Genomic DNA, 20,388 nt, shown 5'->3' on the forward strand with positions numbered 1-20,388 from the left:
TCACCTTGAAAATGATGGTAATGAGAATCATGGAAAAACATGCATAGAAAGAATGAATGGGGATATATTTAGAAAGGTTTTGCCTAGTCTTTGCATGAACATGGATTTACCCTTTAGAGTCTTACCTCCTCCTTCATTCACAGATCCTTTAAGTCCTGGTGTTTTAATGCAGTCCACCAAGTTGACAGACAGCTCCTTTAGTCCCAGCTGAGAGGGGTGACTGCAAGACGCCATCTCCTCCACTGTACTGGAGATCAGTGGGGCTGTGGCCTAAAAATACCAGATAAAAAACAGTAACAATAAGAGTCTTACAAAGTACAACGTTCACTCTCCCCAGAGTAATTGTAGATTGGCAGGTTTGGCTAAGTGTTGTTTTTTTATGTTAGACATGTCTTGTCAGTGGTACTTGATGAAGTGTCACCTTAAAGGGATAGAGTTGTGGACATCAAGTGGTATGAAATACTATAGTAGTATAGTTGATGCTATCGGGGAAGATACTCCAGTCCTTCTACTCAGGAGCTGTAGAGAGCATCTTGACCGGAAACATCACTGCCTGGTATGGAAACAGCACGGCACAGGACAAGAAGGCCCTACAGAGAGTGGTGTGCTCAGCCGAGCGTACCACGGGTATTGCACTACCTCCCCTGCAGGTTCTATACAACAAGAGGTGCAAATCCAGAGCCTGCAGAATAATGAAAGACCCCCACCACCCCAATAACAGCCTGTTCCAGCTGCTGAGGTCAGGCAGATGCCTGCGAACCCCAGCTACTAGGACAGAGAGGCTTAGGCTCAGCTTCTTCCCCCAGGCCATCAGAGCCTTGAACAATGAACATTGAGTGCCACAGAGCACTGAACTATCCACACACAAGCACACATGAGCACACACACGACACGCACGCTGTGCACGCTCACACACTAGCAACCACTTTAACACTTTAACATGATTGGGCACACACTCATGCCGCACACACCCACTTATGGCCAAAAGGAAAGGCCACTTTAAATTAGTATAACAACAGTAACAGTGTATTGCACTACCAAAGCTACCTAGCATGTCCTATATGCTCTGTAAATAACTATGTACAGATACCGAGATGTCACACCATGTTACCTGTTACCTGTTTATTGCACAATGTTTTTTTATTGGATTCTATTATATGTTGTACCACTGTATTGCACATCGTTGCGGGCAAGACCACCCGCATTTCATTGTATACTTGTATGCCGTGACAAATAAAACTCTTGACTTGACTTGACTTGATTTGACCAAAGAACCGTAACATTATACCAATAGGGTCCAGCTGCAGCGCCGGAGAATCCTTGCATGCTGAATGTAGAGTATTAGTATAGGGTCTAGCTGCATCGCCGGAGAATCCTTGCTGGAGCTGGAGGCTACTCAAGTATACACACAGACAGTGGAGCTGTTTGCAGATAGCGAGCATTTTGACTTATTGCGTGGTGGCGATGTCTCGCAGATAATACAACTACAAGTATGATTATATAATATATATTTTATTTAAAAAGATTTTTTTTATATAAAATATATATATATATATATTTTTTTTTTAATCAAAAAAAATTTGGCAGGTAAGAAATATGCTTGGCGGGTAGATTCTTCCCATCTACCCGCCACTGGCCGGTGAGTCAAAAAGTTAATTTCGCTCCCTGCACACACACGACACTTGTACTAACAACGTTAGTTAGGAACATAATCATTCATTCGCAATACACACAAGTAGGTCTACATATATACAACGAAGCACAGAGCTAAGAACGTTAGCTAAGCTAGCTTGCTCTCTCAGTCCGTCTAACAAACACACACACGCGCACACACACACACACAGTGCTTGCACTAGCGTTAGACTGTCTTGGCGCACACACACGGAAGAGTACCGTAATACACAAACGGATGAATGAACGAGGTCCTACTGCTAATTAACTAATTACGACGTACTGTATGTACTTACTGATTCGATGCTTTCTTTCAGTCTCAAAGACTTACAGGCAAGTTCCCTTCTTCTTTACCAACAGCCAGGAAATCACGGAAGCATAAAGTCCCTCGTCTTTGCAGAAATCCAAAAACTAACTTGGTCCATTGCTGGCGAAGCACTTATTCCTCAGGAAAAATGTGCTAAGATGTATTAGCAGCTTTGCAGCCAGGAACAGCACATGGCCTGCGTGTTTTGCTCATATTATTTACGTTAGGCTAAGTCACTGCACTTCTTTGGTGTGCTCTAAGTAGATTGTGGGCGGGCATTGGCTCCAACCACAGAGCCAATCAGATCACTATCCGCTCCACCATCGCCTCGTTACGTCACGATGTGAGTCAAATCAGAATGACCTAATTAACTGGAGCAGGAAATGGTCTGACCTGAATGAGAGCAATCCACCACAGGGGAGGAAATTAGGCCACTTTACTCGCCAATTGCGAGTATTTTTTACGTTTGGCGAGTAATTCATGAAGAGCACTCGCCAGTCTGGCGAGTACTAGTAATTACAAAACAAAACAAAAAAATCATTCTGCAATCTGCTGATTCGCTCACTGACACAAACCGAACTCTGACTCCCCCCTTGATTCCTCCCATTTGCGCCACATAATAATCAGACCATAACCAATGAACATCATCGTTGTACAGATGGGCTCTAAGCTCCTCCAATGAACACTCGTTTTCTAGAAGATGCCGCCCATCTAGGGGAAGTGGACAGACCACTGCGCGCAGACCTACAAACTCCTGCCACCGGCAGCCGGCTTGACAACGTAGACAAACTTACAAAAACACATGAGTGGATGAAAATAATTGCATGTAGAGTCGTCGCTTTCGGATATCGGTGCGGTCTGACATGGGGGCGAACAACAGCACGCGACGCGTCTCCTTCGAGTCGGATGAGAATGACAAGTCAACCAGCATTAGCCGGCTAGCTACCTAGCATGTAACAAGCTACCATAACGCGCATTCAACATAGTGGACGACTATACTGAGCGGCTTTGCTTAAATGCAGCCGAGTGACATTTTATTATTACCGGGTTTCCCAGCATATCACCACTCGCCCATATGCCCTTCACAACGGTGATGTTGTCATATTTGGCATTCAGAACACACCTGCTGAACCCCTAGCGTTGTCGATTCGGTTCCAATGTATTGTCATCTTACAGCACAAGTACAGTACAACCAGAATACATTTGGCATACAACCAGAGTGCAAATGTAACAAGTCAAGTTCAAGTTGTTTTATTTAGCTATTACATTACAGTGAAATGCTTGGTTCTTTCACTGCCCAACCCAGTATTGATTGATTGATTGAAAACTTTATTAACAGATTGCAGAATGGGTACAATACAGTACAGCTCAATACACACAATTGTTAAGGGGATGCAGACCAGAGAAGGACTTTAGTCTTGTTTACATCAGGGTCCCCCATTTTCAATTCATTTTCAATTCATCATTCAGTATAACCTAGACCAGCCCAACCCAGCATCTTTCACTGCCCAGTTCAGCCCAACCCAGTCCAGAATAGTTCCCTCTTTCATGTTAATATGTGATTTAATGATGTAATATTTTGAAGAGTAGAGACAGTGTGATTAATTTACTATGATTGAAAATCAATTTAGACGAAGACGTACAAAGAAGTAATTATCACAATTAGCGATTTTTTTTGTCTGGTAAAAAATCTATTTGGCTGGTAAAAAAAATCAGATACCCGCCAGTTGGCTGGTAAGCCAAAAAGTTAGTTTCCTCCCCTGATCCACCAATATGGTATTTATGGAGACACAGACACATTGATACTAACTCCTATTACTCTAAAACAATGCTAGACACTGAAAAAAGCCATTTATAATGCATGTCACCTTTAAGTTTTTCTCCACTTGCTCACGGACCTTGCCATATAGTTTGGGCATTTCAATTTGGCTAAGGAGGCTGAGATGAGACTTGCTTTAGTGCAGCAACAGGCTAACGTTAGCCGCTAAGCTAACGTTCTAACGTGACTCCGCGGCACCAGTTTCAAGGAGGGGGGGGGGGGGGGGGGGGCATATTGACGAGGCTTGACAACAGAGGTTCAAAGATAACTTCACATTTATTGGCTATTCGTTTCTTTATATCACTTTATCCATCGGGCTGCTCTTGTTTCTAACTCTGTGTTGAGTGTTGACAATGACATCCTGGTGTGACATCATCAACTACAGCAACTTAGGACGTTGTCAAACATGTACACTAAATTTAAGTTATGTTGGAGTTTTATTGTGTTTGAGATGTTTGAGGGAAAGAAACCTCCTGTCCTGCAGTAGTTTTTATTTTCACTTTGTGCCGCTTGATTTTATTGTATTTCATGAAAAAAGTGTTTTTCAGAGATGGAAGTAACTTGAGAAAAGGTTTAGCATTTTTCTATTGCAGTTTTGCACAATACATTTTCTTAAAATACCTCTGTACTATGTGAATTATGTCCTAGTAATACAAGACTACAGTAATAGCTGCCAGTGTTTTACCCCTTCAGAAGCATTTATATAGACATTTTGGTAGCACTTTATAATAACACCCTGTTACAAACCATTTATATACATTCATAAATGATTATTAAATCATTTATAACTATATTTGTATAACATTTACAGTGTGGCGATAAGAAAGTAGTGAGCCAGAGACGTAGGTCGAGTTGAGTACTTTACTTATCCTGCACATAGCATTTACAATAACAACAACCAGTCACCCGGAACCGGAAGTGGCATTTAACCTTTCCCCTAACCAGTACAACCCACACTCTTAAAGGCACAAGCCCACCTTGGTGAATGTCTCTTAATATAGGTCACCACACAGGCCCCCCCAGAATTCACCAAAACAAAAACTGCAACTAATTAATAGCCAGTGATCAGTCCATCAATGAACAGATTACCGCATTAAATAGTCAACGTGGAGGGGGACGGATCAAGCGGCCGAACCGACTGCGCTTAACCAGAGGGGGATTAAGGGAGAGAAGTGGGACCAGCAGCCAGGCCACGGGAGGGGCCAAGGCCGGAACAGAGGACGGGGCAGGGGTCTGAGCCGAAACCGGGGGGCGCCCCCGCCGCGGGGGCAGGGCCAACTGAACTGGTGCGTCCTTGTCCAAGTGGGCAGGCTTAAGACGGTGACCCGCTCCGGCCTGCCCCCCATGTCCACAACAAAGTTCTTAGTGCCTGCCTCCAGGACACGGAAAGGCCCGTCATAAGGGGGCTGCAGCGGGGTCCGATGGCTGTCGTGCCGGATGAACACATATTTGGCCAATGGCAGGTCCCTGGGGATGTAGGACTGGGGAAGGCAGTGGCGGGATGTTGGAATGGGAATAAGGGCATCGGCAACACCCCGGGACACTGTTCGATGGGAGGCGACGGACCAGGAAGCTGTGGCCTCCGGAAGAAACTCCCCAGGGACCCACAGCGGCTGGCCGTACACCAGCTCGGCTGACGAGGCCTGGAGGTCCTCTTTGGGGGCAGAACGAAGACCAAGCAAAACCCACCGGAGGCGGTCAACCCAGTTGCCATCCGTAAGGGCAGCCTGAAGAGCGGCCTTCATGTCCCTATGGAACCGCTCGCAAAGCCCGTTGCCCTGCGGGTTGTACGCCGTAGTGCGGTGGATCTTCACCCCCAGGTGCTCTGCAACTGCAGTCCAGAGCTCCGAAGTGAACTGGGGGCCCCTGTCGCTTGTGATGTCCCCCGGTGTGCCAAAACGGGCCACCCAGCAGCCGATGAAAGCCCGGGCCACCTCCGCTGCCGTAGTGGAGGACAGTGGAACAGCCTCCGGCCACCTGGTGGTCCTGTCCACCATGGTGAGGAGGTGAGTATATCCGCGGGAGGGGGGCAGGGGGCCCACCAGGTCCACATTCGCGTGATCGAACCGCCTCTCCGGCACTATAAACGGTGCCAAAGGGGCTTTGGTATGGCGGTGCACCTTGGCGCGCTGGCATGCCACACATGAGCTAGCCCAGTTCCTAACATCCTTCCGGAGGCCAGGCCACACAAACTTGACCCCCACCAGCTTAGTCGAGGCCTTCACACCTGGGTGGGAAAGGCTGTGGATCATGTTAAAAAGCCGGCGCCGCCAGGCCGTAGGCACCATAGGGCGCGGTTGGCCAGTGGAGATGTCGCAGAGGAGAGTGGCATTAGCTGTGTCAAACACCACATCCTCCAACTGCAGTGCAGTAGGGCCCGTCCGGTAGGCCTGAATGTCTGAGTCTGTGGCTTGGTCTGCCGCCATGGCGGCATAATCGAGTCCCAAGTGGACGGACCCGATGACCGCCCTAGAGAGGCAGTCGGCGACAAAGTTGTTCTAGCCTGAACGTGCTGAATGTCTGTGGGTAACTCGAGATCGCTGATAGCTGCCGCTGCTGACGTCCTGACCACGGCTCCGAGGTCTTGGCCATGGAGAACGTCAGCGGCTTATGGTCCACAAAGGCAGTGAACTGGCGGCCTTCCAACAGGAATCTAAAGTGCCTAGTGGCGAGGAACAGACCCAGCAGTTCCCTGTTGAAAGTACTGTACTTACGCTCGTTGTCGCGGAGCTGTTTGCTAAAAAAGGCCAGTGGCTGCCAGGCCCCGCCCACCCACTGCTCGCACACCGCCCCCACTGCATAGTCAGAGGCGTCTGTCGTGAGGACGACCGGGGCAGTGGGAGAGGGGTGCGCCAGCAGAGCAGCGTTGGCTAGCGCGGTCTTGGCAGCCCCAAAAGCGCTGTCCATCCCCGAGGACCAGTCTAACTCGTCCTTGGGAACCTTGCCCCGCAGGGCCTCGTACAAGGGGCGCATGAGGTGGGCAGCATGGGGAAAGAACCAGTTGTAAAAGTTCACCATGCCCAGGAACTCCTGTAGAGACTGTACGGTGCGGGGGCGAGGAAAACTGGCAACGGCCTCCACCCTGGCGGGGAGTGGGGTGGCTCCCTGTGGAGCGATGTGGTGTCCGAGGAAAGTGATGGAGGACTGCCCGAACTGGCACTTGGTCGGGTTGACGATGAGGCCGTGTTTACTGAGCCGCTCAAACAGCTGCTGGAGGTGTGTCATGTGCTCCTCTATGGATGCACTGGCTACAAGAATGTCATCCAAATACACAAACAAAAACGGCATGTCCTGGAGCACAGAGTCCATCAGCCGCTGAAACGTCTGCGCCGCCCCCATGAGTCCGAAAGGCATTCTTAGGAACTCAAAAAGTCCAAAGGGTGTAATGACAGCTGTTTTGGGCACGTCCCGTGGATGGACCGGCACCTGGTGGTACCCGTGCACCAGGTCCACCTTGGAGAAAATGACGGCCCCCGCCAGGTGGGTAGAGAAGTCCTGTATGTGCGGGACAGGGTACCAGTCGGGGGTTGTGGCATTATTAAGGCGACGGAAATCGCAGCAGGGGCGCCAAACCCCGCCAGCTTTTGTAACCATATGTAATGGAGAAGCCCACGGGCTGTTCGAGCGGCGCACAATGCCAAGTCGCTCCATGGTGGAAAACTCCCCCCTGGCGATTGCCAGCTTGGCTGAGTCGAGACGCAGAGCCCGGGCATAGACTGGGGGGCCTTCGGTGGTAATATGGTGTTCCACCCCATGTTTGGCCACTGCAGATGAGAACGTGGGTGTGGTGAGGTCAGGGAACCCGGCGAGCAGGCGTTCATACGGGTCCCCGGTGGCAAGTGTGTTCAACAGGCAGAGAGCTCCGCCCTCCCCAACCGCCCCAAGTGTGCAGGGGTAAGAGGAAAAAGAGAGGGCATCGATCAAGCGACAGTTTTTCACATCTACCAACAGACTGAAGGCACAGAGGAAGTCTGCTCCCAGGAGCGGCGTGGACACCGCAGCCATCACAAAACCCCAGCCGAAACGGCGCCCCCCAAAACACACCTCCACATACCTGGTGCCGTAAGTACGTATGGGCGTACCGTTCGCTGCGTCCATCTGGGGCCCGTGTCTGCCGTCCATGGTGTCCACGCCCTGTGCCTGCAGGATGCTGCGTTGTGCGCCCGAGTCCACCGAGCCGCCGGCCGGACAAGGAGTCAGTGATGAACAACAGCTTGCAGTCATGGCCGGCACCCACAGCCACTAACGAGCGCCGGCCCTGGCGTTTCCCTGCCCCTTGAAGCTGCATGGCTTGCGACACTGCTTGGCCCTGTCCCCAAACCTGGCATGGTAATAACAGAGCCCGTCGTCGGGTTGGCGTCGGGCTGTCACCGCAGCCGCGGTGTCTGTATAAGCATCCAGTGGTGGGGCTGAGGTGCCCTGGTGGGGCAGCAGCGCATGGACAAACTGCTGCTGCCTTTTGGCCAGGAAAACCCTGTCTGCTTCTGTAGCCAGGCCGCGATAGTCTTTGGTGGAGGAGAGGAGGGAACTGGCCAGTGCCGTGCGCACAGGCACTGGAAGCTGCCGTAGGAAAATGTGTGTGAACAGAAAGGAGGGATCTGCTGAACCCAGCACAGCCAGCATCTTCTCCATCAACTCTGATGGTTTGCCGTCACCGAGGCCGTTGAGGGACAGCAGGCGGTCTGCTTTCTCTAACTCTGACAGTTCATACAGCTTCAGAAGGAATGTCTTTAGCGCATTGTACTTGTCAGCTGCCGGCGGATCCTCCAACAGCATCATCGCCCGTGCCGTCGTCGAAGCATCCAACGCCGCCACCACATGGAAGTATTTGGTTATGTCCTGCGTTATTCCTCTCAGCTGGAATTGGGCTTCGATGTGTTGAAACCACGGCCGGGGATTATGCTGCCAAAAGTCGGGCAACTTGACGGTCGCAGCGTAAATGTTCGCTTGCAACATATTTAGCGTTGTTAGCATTCGGCGCGGGTGCTTGCGGTTGTCTTGAGACATAATGCTAATGTTTTTTAACATTAACAAATGTTCTTCACAGGGTCACCAATGTGGCGATAAGAAAGTAGTGAGCCAGAGACGTAGGTCGAGTTGAGTACTTTACTTATCCTGCACATAGCATTTACAATAACAACAACCCGTCACCCGGAACCGGAAGTGGCATTTAACCTTTCCCCTAACCAGTACAACCCACACTCTTAAAGGCACAAGCCCACCTTGGTGAATGTCTCTTAATATAGGTCACCACAACAGATTAGTTCTACATTATTTATAACTCATTATCAACATTGTTTGTACTTGATTTGTTCATCATTAAATAATGTTGTTTAATGTGTAGTAACACATTTGTAGATGCTTTGAAAAATGGATATGAAAAAACGACTATAGTGTATCTCCATTTATTTTTCATGTTCAACAAATGATTTGTTAAGACATTCATAAAACATCTATAAATCATTTGCAGATGCTATCGTGGGGACCAATCTAAAGTGAAGCCTATTCATCATTAACAAGTGTCTAATACAGTTAATTATTTGTTTACTTTTTCATCACATGTTACAAATGTTGTAGGCAGCTTTCGGATACACCCTTCTTTGTGACATCAAACAGTGACAGAATTAGGACTAAAGATAAATGCAATTTTATTAACATATAAAATACATGCGCATGACATATAGTGTAACATAGGGGGGCACTAGGACCCAGGAGTACCCTGGTCAGGTATTGAAGAGTATCTAGAGAGAAAGTCTCACGCAAGCGAGACTTGACGTCACATGTGTTGCCGTCTGTTTGAATGGAAGCACAAGTTATCCGTGCTGCGTCTATACTTTCGCTTTTAATAAGGTATGAGCAGGTTAAACACCTTTTTTTGTTGGTAAATCTATTCCATCATTTCCGACCTACAAACAACTCTTATATGCTGTGTAGACGTTCGTGTAGATGTGGTGGCCGCTAACGTTACATTTGTTCATAATGTGTGCTCAGTGCTCAGTGATGATGAAACGACACAAATAATTATTACTCGTGTGTTGTGTCGTCATCACATACATACTAACAAATGTAACGTTAGCGGCCACCACATCTACACGAACGTCTACACAACATATAAGAGTTGTTTGTAGGTCGGAAATTATGGAATGATGTGACATGTGCGCCAATCGTGGGACAGCAAGTTCTGCGCCTATTTCCGGGTCTAACAGCCTGCAAACTACCTGGCGTTCTATCGCCATGCTCTAAGACAAACTCTAACCTTAACCAACTTCGAAAGAGTGCCTAAGCTTAACCGTCGGAATCAGGGCAGGCGTTCTATCGCCATGCTCTAAGACAAACTCTAACCTTAACCGACTTCGAACGAGCGCCTAAGCCTAACCAGTGTAGAAACTTGCGGTCCCACGATTGGGCGTACATTACCTGGCCAATCAGAGACGTGGAAACACTCTTCGGCTGCCCAAAGTATTCAGGCACCGCCAATCCACAACACCAGCCAACCGTACAAAATACGGTCTCCGCCAATCACATCGATTTGTATAGTTAGTTAGATAGCCACTCCATTTGCGAATTTAAAGGTAGCCAGGACAGCCCGTATTAGCTAGCTACAGTGGCTAGGTAGCTAACGTTAGCCAACGGAATAACGATAGCTAGCTAGCCAACACTAGCCAAAAGCAGCAAAAACGAACAGCCGTTGATTTTTTTCTTTTTTCTTTTTACAAATGCTTTTTTATTTTCCCTTTTTTAACATGAAACTAGACAAACAATACAGTAACAGTAATAATCAATGATAAATCACAGGACAATAACAGAAATAATAATAACAATAATGACAGTCCACTAATTAAATCAAAATGAATGTAGATTAAAAGACATAAAAATAATAAATACAATACATGTGCTCTTGCTCGCTCTTCCTCGCTCTTTCCTTCCCCTGACCTCCCCCACCACCCCCCCCCTCAGGACCCCCACTTGGACTATACATCCACTATTTCATTTAACATCAGAAAATTACAAGTTTATATGCTTCCCTTTATCTTCTCCACCACAGCTACCCAGACTGCTATGCTGGCTTCATTAACACCTTTTTTGTGCAGTGTATATCTCTAGATAAATCACATCGAGATAGGTAAGAACCCATACCTTCCGGCACATTTTATCCAGTTGAATCCAGCGTGACGCCATCAACTTTTTGGCAGCCGTAAAACTGGCCAAAATTAGTCTCTTTACATGTACAGAGGTCGATAACTGAGAAACATCATTCAACAACAATACAGAAGGCAGTGTAGGTATGGTCAGAGATAAAAATTCTGATAATTGAGTGGTTACTTTTTCCCAGAAAATCTTAACAGGAGGGCATTCCCAATACATATGCATATATGTACCAATAGCACCGTTTGAACACAAGGAGCATCGAGTCTTGTCTGAGACCCATTAGGTGCAAACGTCTAGGAGTCAGGTAAGTCCTATGAACAAAATTAAGATTAATCTGTTGGTGATCTGGGTTGCGTGATGATAGCCGAACGTTTGCCCAGACTGCATCCCAATCAAAATCTACTTCCAAGTTTGGGATATCCTTCCTCCAAACCGAGTCTAGGGGAAGGACCTCATATGAGGACGTAAGTAAGTGGCGATAAAAGTCAGAGACAAAGCCTCTCGATGTCTCCTTGTCATAAAATTATTTGTGAAATCTGTGGTGCTCAAGTGGAATATTTAATGGGACTCCGTGAGCCCTCAAAGCTGCTCTTATTTGTAGATGGAAAAGATAAGTGGAACTGGTGAGGTTAAATTTGTTGAATATATCTTGATAACTGCGGAAACCATGGTCATCGAAGATATCCCCCAATGTGTGTATGTCTTTATTTTCCCATCTAGGATATCTGATAGGTTGTTGTGCAATAAGGAGTAAATTGTTATTAAATAGGGGAGAATGCCTGTGCCATTTATGGTGGTTAGTACACTTTTTCTGTGTGTCACGCCATATCCGGATCACATGTGTAATAAGAGGGCCAAATCTCAAGTTGCATTGCTTAATTGATAAGTTGGTGTACACTATATCCTGCAGTCTATGTGGTGCCACTATGTTCTCCTCTAATGGTCTCCAGGATACCGATGCTTGAGAATCAAACCAGGTGATCAGTGGTCTTAAAGAGAACACTTTAAAGTAATAGTTGAAGTCTGGAAAGGCTAAACCCCTGTCGGCTTTATTTCTCTGTGCAGTGGATCTTTTTATTCGTGGACGTTTGTTGTTCCAAATAAATTTATATGCAGCGGAGTGTAGTTTTTGCCAGTAACCAACGGGGGGGGGGGGGGGGGGGGGTAACAGCAACATCGAGCTGAAGAAGTTAATTCTGGGTAAAACATTCAGCTTAGCTATTGACGCTCGGGCCTGTAATGAGTTTTTTTATTTTGACCACCTGCCAAAGTCATTTGTGATCCTATCTAGCAATCCGGAATAATTATACTTCACCGTTTGGCTTATAGTGGGGAATATTTCTCCAAGACATCTAAAGTGTTCTACCATGGGTATATTTGCTGGGAGGGTGGTAGCCTTCGCAGTCACATTAAGTGGAAGGAAGGCCGATTTTGGCCAGTTTATCTTAAATCCCGATAGATTGCCAAAATCATCTATTACTTTGAGAAGATGAGGTAGGGAGGTGGTAGGGTTTTGCATGAACAATATTACATCGTCTGCAAGCTAATAAGCTATAAGCTAATGTGATGCTGTGTGCCCTTAATTGAGATCGGCGCTATGGACTGGGATTGTCTTATGTACTGTGCTAAAGGTTCTAGGGATAGAGCAAATAGTCCGGGACTAAGAGGACAACCCTGTCTGGATGAGCGCGACACAGGGAAGTGTGGGGAGCAGAATTTACCTGTTAAAATCATGGCCGATGGATCTGTATATAGTACTTTGATCATATGAATGAACCCATCTCCTACCCCCATCCTTCTACAGATGAAGCTTTTAGTATTCCTGGGCGCTTTGCCGTGACGCGCGCACGGTTATATCACGTCGTTTTAATTAATTGTGAACCCAGGCTGCTGTTCTGTTTTATGCCGCCAGGAGGCGCAAAGTCGCCCGGCGCGGCGGCGGTCTATTGATTATTGACTTCCTCATTCAACACTGCCTTTGTGTCAATAACACGAGCCACTGTCAACGTTGGGACGGCGCGAGACAAACTTTATTGTGAATTTAAAATATGCTGGTAAAGTGGGGAGGGAGATTGTTCATTCAAGTAAGCTATAATATATTATGAAATTCGTATTATGAAACATGAAACACCTCGACCATTGTCTTCAACTTATCTCACTACGATTCAACCTATTGCGTGGCACAACAGAGAGACGTTGTAGTATCCGCGTCTGTGATTTGCCTAAACGTTATTATTTTGGTAACGTTTATTTCTGACTACAGTACAGTATGTATTACTATCTATTACTACCTACTATGGGCCAGCCGTGTATAGGTGTAACAGAGTTATAATAGTTCAATGGTTGTGATGGCGGAGTTACTGTACAGTAGCGATGCGTCAGGTTCCTTTGCATATCGTTTTATTTACTACTACCTACTACAGTATGCTGCTATGTCTATATATTACTATCTACTACTACTTTGTATCACAAACAGTACTGTATTTGCAAAACTGATATGTCATAAATGTATAGATGTACAGTAGCAGTACTGTCTACCTGTATGTCATGTATGTCATTATGAATTGAAAATGGGGGACCCTGATGTAAACAAGACGAAAGTATTTTGCACTGTACAGTATGTCACAGGTGAGCTTGCTAGCCATTTGATTGTTAACGTGATATAAAAAAATAATCAATACTTGATTGATTGAAAAGTTTATTAACAGATTGCAGAATGGGTACATTACAGTACAGCTCAATACATACAATTGTTAAGGGGATGCAGACCAGAGAAAGACTTTCGTCTTGTTTACATCAGGGTCCCCCATTTTCAATTCATCATAACATATATGACATACATGACATACAGATAGACAGTACTGCTACATCTATACATTTATGACATATCAGATTTGCAAATACAGTACTGTTTGTGATACAAAAGTGTCCAGAAAAGGAGTGTATATACATTTGGTTGGGTAGGGGACACACACACATTTTACACTGTACATTGGAATACTGACAAAGCCTTACTTGGTCATTTACTGTACAACTAGGTTAGGACATTTGTAGGGTTTGTACATTACAAAATGCAATGGGCCTGGTCTACAAGATACACTACACGACCAAAGTACCCATGTACATGTCAAAATACTTCCCACTTTCAAAAACACTCTCAAAAAACACCTACGGGAGACTGCAATTCTAAACTGGCCCCTGTAAATGTCCTAACACAACCCCCCCCCCCAATGTACAGTAAATGACCAAGTATAATAATAATAATAATAATAATAACTTCGTTTTATATAGCGCCTTTCAGAGGACCCAAGGTCGCTTTACATAGGGGGGGGGGGGGGGAGATGACAAATTAACAAACATAGTGGACAGACACAACATATACATATAAAGTGAGAAAGTTAGGGGTTGAAGGCCAAGTTGAAGAGGTGGGTTTTGAGCAGTTTTTTAAATTAGTCCAGAGTTGGGGCGGTGCTGAGTTCTGCTGGGAGGGAGTCGATATTCCAATGTACAGTTTTACTTGTTCAGTTGTACAGTGTCCCCCACCCACTCTTCCTACCCAACCTCCCCCCCCAACATCATCCAATGTACAGTTTCTATGTCAAATGTATATACTCTCTTTTCTGGATTCTTTTCGTATCACAAACAGTACTGTATTTGCAAATCTGGTATGTCATAGATGTAGCAGTACTGTCTATCTGTATGTCATGTATGTCATATATGTTATGATGAATTGAAAATGGGGGACCCTGATGTAAACAAGACGAAAGTCTTTCTCTGGTCTGCATCCCCTTAACAATTGTATGTATTGAGCTGTACTGTACTGTACCCATTCTGCAATCTGTTAATAAAATGTTCAATCAATCAATCAATCTCCCCGTACTGTGAACCTGATGTAAACAAGAACATTTTTCTGTTTGATATCTCAATGTTTTGTAATTAAAAAAATTATTCTGATTGGACAAGAGATAACAATTATTTGCATCTTTATTGTAACAAATGTATGAACAGTCAGCAATAGATGTCAAATGATTTACAGTAATATCAAGTAACAAGTGACTTATATCTCGACCATTAGCCAATGGAAATGCATCTTCAGAAATAAGATCAGATAAACAAGACTGACACAAAACTGATGAATGATGAAATGAGCACATAAAGTGCAGACATACTATAAAATCCTATCTACATGGGTGTTCCAGGTTAGTGTGTTATCGACAAAAATCCCAAGATATTTATATGAAGAGGCCTGTGAGATGGACTGTGTGTGGATGACCACAGGCCTGTGGTCCCCAACACCTCTGGGGTCAAACACCATCTCCCCAGTCTTCTTAACATTTAAAACCAGACAGTTATTGTCGCACCAGTTTTTAAAACCTCTGGATTTCCAAATAATAGTCAGCTAGGTCACTGTCATTCTTAATTAGAGCTAAAACTTTATTTAACAGATTGCAGAATGGGTACAATACAGTACGGCTCATAGATAGATAGATAGATAGATAGATGAAAAACAAACCTGTGCGAGTCTTAATTCTTTATTTTTGTCAATATACTATGCAGTATACTAATATACAATGCTATATTACATCTGTTCTAGCAATGTTGTACCAATGTTTACCATATGTTACTGTTTTACCAATCGTATGCTACAGCAGTAAAGGTGTTAATAATTGGAATGGTTTGAAATATTTTTTTTTAGAAATCATGGAATTAATGTAAAAACACAGAAAGTATATTTAGATTCAAAGGCAATTTTAATAGCTTTCAATGAATAAAGTTTCTCTCCTGTGAAATACAGTTAAAGCATTCACTTTTGACAGCCCTAGTATTTACAGGACATAACATTGTTCAAATAACGTTGAAAACATGACAAACTGAATTTAAATAATCCACATCAGTAAAACTAAGAGGCCTTGATTTTCCATTTTAGCTTTAGCATAACAGATAACAGATAACTCCGTCTCTCCCTCACTATCTGGTAACGCATGGTCTGGTGGTTTCATAACAACACTGTGGCACATATTCGTTAAGGCACAGCACACAGTCACAATCTTGTCAATGAAAGAAAAGTCCTCGCCTTCAAATGGAACCAGCAGTTGGACTGGTATGGTATTATGTAGCATGCGATACTTATTGCGTACCAAACCGATCACTCTTTCAACATGGACCCTGAGGTGAGCTATTTGCTGTGTCTCTTCTACAGATTTTGGATCCATCTGGGCACGTCCGCTTGTGAATCCAGGGATTTTCACCGATGCACACATTAATGAAACATGGTCCCCAATGTCAAATCCACGGTCTGCTAAAACCAAGTCTCCAGGCAACAGTTTATTGAGGAGACCACTGTTCTCGGTCAGATGCTTGTCACTTACACGCCCTCCCCACCCTTTGGAAATGAAAGAGATAGACCCCTGTGGTGTAATGCCAATCAGGTACTTAACAGTGTGCTTTTGCTTGTAGTGGGAATATGTCTTTAGACAAGGTTTAATAAGGTGCAAGGTTCAAAGTAATCTATTATTAGTATCAATTTATTTGTCTAAAGATGATCCATGATCCTTTTTGATGACTGCTATGGTAGAGTGTGAACTCTCAAATGGCAACGATAAATACTAGGTGGTGGACAATTAGCATTTCAATGGTGGGGGTTGCAGCCATCACATTCCAATGTAAGTGTCCTTGAGCAAGACGCTTAACCCCCTGAGCCTGTAGCAGTGAAGGGCTTGGGGTAATATGTGGACTGTATGAAGGCATCTGAAATTCTCTCTCTTTAGTATCTTGCCCAATTCTGATGCAGTCAGCCTGCCCTCTCGCTCCTTGTGCCACAGTGGACATGCAGCCTGTCCCGTCATTTGCAGTTGTAGTTGTCTTGCTTCCTCAAGATCAAAGCTCTGGATGTGCTGTGGTGTTGGTATGCCTATGTCTGGAGAGAGGGGCATGGGGATGGTCTTGGTACAGTGAGAGGATACAGGCAGGGATGTTGTTGGGTTGGTCTGTGGTCGCTGCAACAGTGGGAGCTGCAGCGAAAGAAAAAAGAAATAGATTAGAAATAATATGGGTTGTAGTGCTGTTGTAGTGCTGTTGTAGGGATGTATAGCTACAGAGTTGTAGTATAATATGTACAGTGATACAGGCAAAGACAGTATTGTAGTAGTCATGTCCAGCAGCGTAACTAAGAGACTAGTAAGGAAGATCTACAGATATGTAAAAGAACTATGTGCAGGTAAAGGTGTAGATATATATATATTGTATGTGATGAGAATAAATATATATCAAGTCAAGTCAAGAGGTTTATTTGTCACATACATACCAGGGCATACAGTGAAATGCGGGTGGTCATGCCAGCATCGATTGTGCAATAATACAATAATAAAATAGACATAGAAAAAAAACAGGTAAGCCATAAGAAATATGCATGATAAAAATAGACATGCTATATATAAATCTGACTGTTGAGGTGCATTTATTAGCCAGGGCCCAAGCTTTAATCCTTGATCTGAAAAAAGTTGAGTAACTAACTAGGGTCTATGGCGATCTATATTCTAATTATAACTAATGAAGAACTAAGTGTTATGTAACTGTGAACTAACTGAGATACGCCTGGATGGCTTCTATTTTGCTTTGACGCATTCAGTAACAACCCATCCGTAATAAAGTCCACATAGGCATTAGGGCGGCACTCGAGTAGCGAGTTAAGGCATCCTAAAGACAGATACAATGAGACAGTTCAGTTATTAGACAGTTCAGTTATAGAAGTTTTCTATTTGTACCTACCCCTAGCAGACTGTACAGCATGTATTGTGTTCAATTACACTTGCTTGACTTGCTCACAATAGAAACACACAGTAATACAGTAGATGCTTTGTTTTATCCTATCCTTAAGGGAATTCGTTTTTAGATTATAAAGGGCAGTGTATAATGACAATCGTTTGCATTAAACAAATGGATGGGTGCACTAGATTTAGCAAGAAGCTATCATGTCCTAACGTTATAGCTATTTAATCACAATAGTGTCGCAAGTGTTTTTGTGGCTCCAGTCCACGGAACGTTGACAGAATTTGCAAAACACCTTATCACCGGAGGCATAAAAGTCATTCGGATACTGCTCTGCTCAGAATTGAGGGCTTATTGGGGAATTTCTTAGCTTCTTTACGATGTTAACACCGAAGCAGCGAGACGCTTGAGAGAAATTGTACAGACAGGGTGGGTGTTCCAGGTTAGTGTGTTATCGACAAAAATCCCAAGATATTTATATGAAGAGACCTGTGAGATGGACAGCACCCGACCGATCCACTTCTGCTGCTCCACGGTGAGAGCTGCACGCCAGGCCTGCGACAGCAGCTGTAGGCCGACACACACAGTAGAGTTCAAGTTCAAGTTTCTTTATTAGTCGTCATACAGAAGTACAGAATACTTTTATATAAAATGCTTCTTTCTGTTTTGCTCCAGAGATTGTGCTAGATAAAAATAGATAAGTATAAAATAAGTATAAAATAGAAGTCAAGTACGTAAACAAAAGTGTTCAATATATATACATATATACAATGTACAATGCAGAGTAGAAAAGTAACTGAGGGAGGTTGAGTTTAGATTCCCTGACTAATCCCTGAGTGAAAGAAAAATGACATGTGAACAAGTATGTTGTGTGACGTTTGCATTTGATTCATACCCAAGTTTGCGATTGACGTTTTATTTGAGTTTTCCTAGTAGGAAGTTGAATATGATGGTGGCATACAGGCCGCAGAACATGAAGGACTTGCTCCTGAAGTGGGACAGAACACACAGAACATGGAAGATTTACTACGGAAGTAGGACAGAACACACACAGAACATGGAAGATTTACTATTGAAGTGGGACAGAACACACACAGAACATGGAAGATTTACTATTGAAGTGGGACAGAACACACACAGAACATGGAATATTTACTATTGAAGTGGGACAGAACACACACAGAACATGGAAGATTTACTACTGAAGTGGGACAGAACACACACAGAACATGGAAGATTTACTACTGAAGTAGGACAGAACATGGAAGATTTACTATGGAAGTAGGACAGAACACACACAGAACATGGAAGATTTACTACTGAAGTGGGACAGAACACACACAGAACATGGAAGATTTACTACGGAAGTAGGACAGAACACACACAGAACATGGAAGATTTACTATGGAAGTAGGACAGAACACACACAGAACATGGAAGATTTACTACTGAAGTGGGACAGAACACACACAGAACATGGAAGATTTACTACGGAAGTAGGACAGAACACACACAGAACATGGAAGATTTACTATGGAAGTAGGACAGAACACACACAGAACATGGAAGATTTACTACTGAAGTGGGACAGAACACACACAGAACATGGAATATTTACTATGGAAGTGGGACAGAACACACACAGAACATGGAATATTTACTATGGAAGTGGGACAGAACACACACAGAACATGGAATATTTACTCCTGAAGTGGGACAGAACACACACAGAACATGGAAGATTTACTATGGAAGTATACAGGACAGAACACACACAGAACAAATGTATATATTCTCTTTTAGAAACGGTCTATATATATAGACAGAGTTGTCTGTATATCCTGTATGTCATAAATGTCTGGATGTAACAGTAGTGTACAGTATATCTGTATGTTGTGTATGTCATAAATGTCTGGGGACCCTGATGTAAACAAGACGAAAGTCTTTCTCTGGTCTGCATCCCCTTAACAATTGTATGTATTGAGCTGTACTGTACTGTACCCATTCTGCAATCTGTTAATACACTTTTCAATCAATCAATCAATCAATCAATCAATGAATTTAAAATGGGGGACCCTGATGTAAACAAGACGAAAGTCTTTCTCTGGTCTGTATTGTACCCATTCTGCAATCTGTTAAAGTTTTCAATCAATCAATATATCGTTGAGTAACGTTAGCTATAGCTAGCTAGTGATTGATCGATTGAAAACTTTATTAACAGATTGCAGAATGGGTACAATACAATAGCTTAAAGACGTGTTTTCACCATGTTAAGGCTAGACGCTCTGGCTAGGCTAGGCAGCTGTATGCTAACATTTGCCATTGTGAGATTGTCGACTGACAAAACCTACTGTGCTGTTTTTAGTGGGAACAAAGTCCTTTCGGTTGGTATTCTTAATCCACTTCTGGCGAATATCTTGCTCGTCTGCACGGCCAGGGAACACAGTGCATTTAGTCCATTCGCTCTCATTCTCTCTCGGGACATCCCTATTGATTACCAATAACCGCGTTAGCCTCAGTAGCCACATACGCTGATCGGAGTGTCATTCATAGTGTAACACCCAACAAGAATGTGAAACAACTTATTAGTATTGGGTTAGAGTTGTTTGATTTCCACTAACGTAATGTTAGATTGCTATCTGAGAAAGTAACGTAACGTTAGTCTACTATATGT

General features: G+C 44.2%; 1 protein-coding gene across 1 annotated transcript in view; it reads right to left on the reverse strand.

Annotated features, from left to right (window-relative positions):
- LOC311231658 (uncharacterized protein) overlaps positions 1-20,388 on the reverse strand; it is a gene marked incomplete at its 3' end in the record, with an annotated part of 68,325 nt that overhangs the window by 21,715 nt on the left and 26,222 nt on the right. The window contains exon 2 of the mRNA XM_084318286.1: positions 126-270. Within this exon, the coding sequence (XP_084174412.1) occupies positions 126-234 (109 nt within the window). The 5' untranslated portion in view covers positions 235-270. The remainder of the gene's footprint in view (positions 1-125; positions 271-20,388) is intronic.

This window comes from Notolepis coatsorum (assembly GCF_963971535.1).
Source record: "Notolepis coatsorum genome assembly, chromosome: 7".
NCBI classification, from domain to species: Eukaryota; Metazoa; Chordata; class Actinopteri; order Aulopiformes; family Paralepididae; genus Notolepis; species Notolepis coatsorum.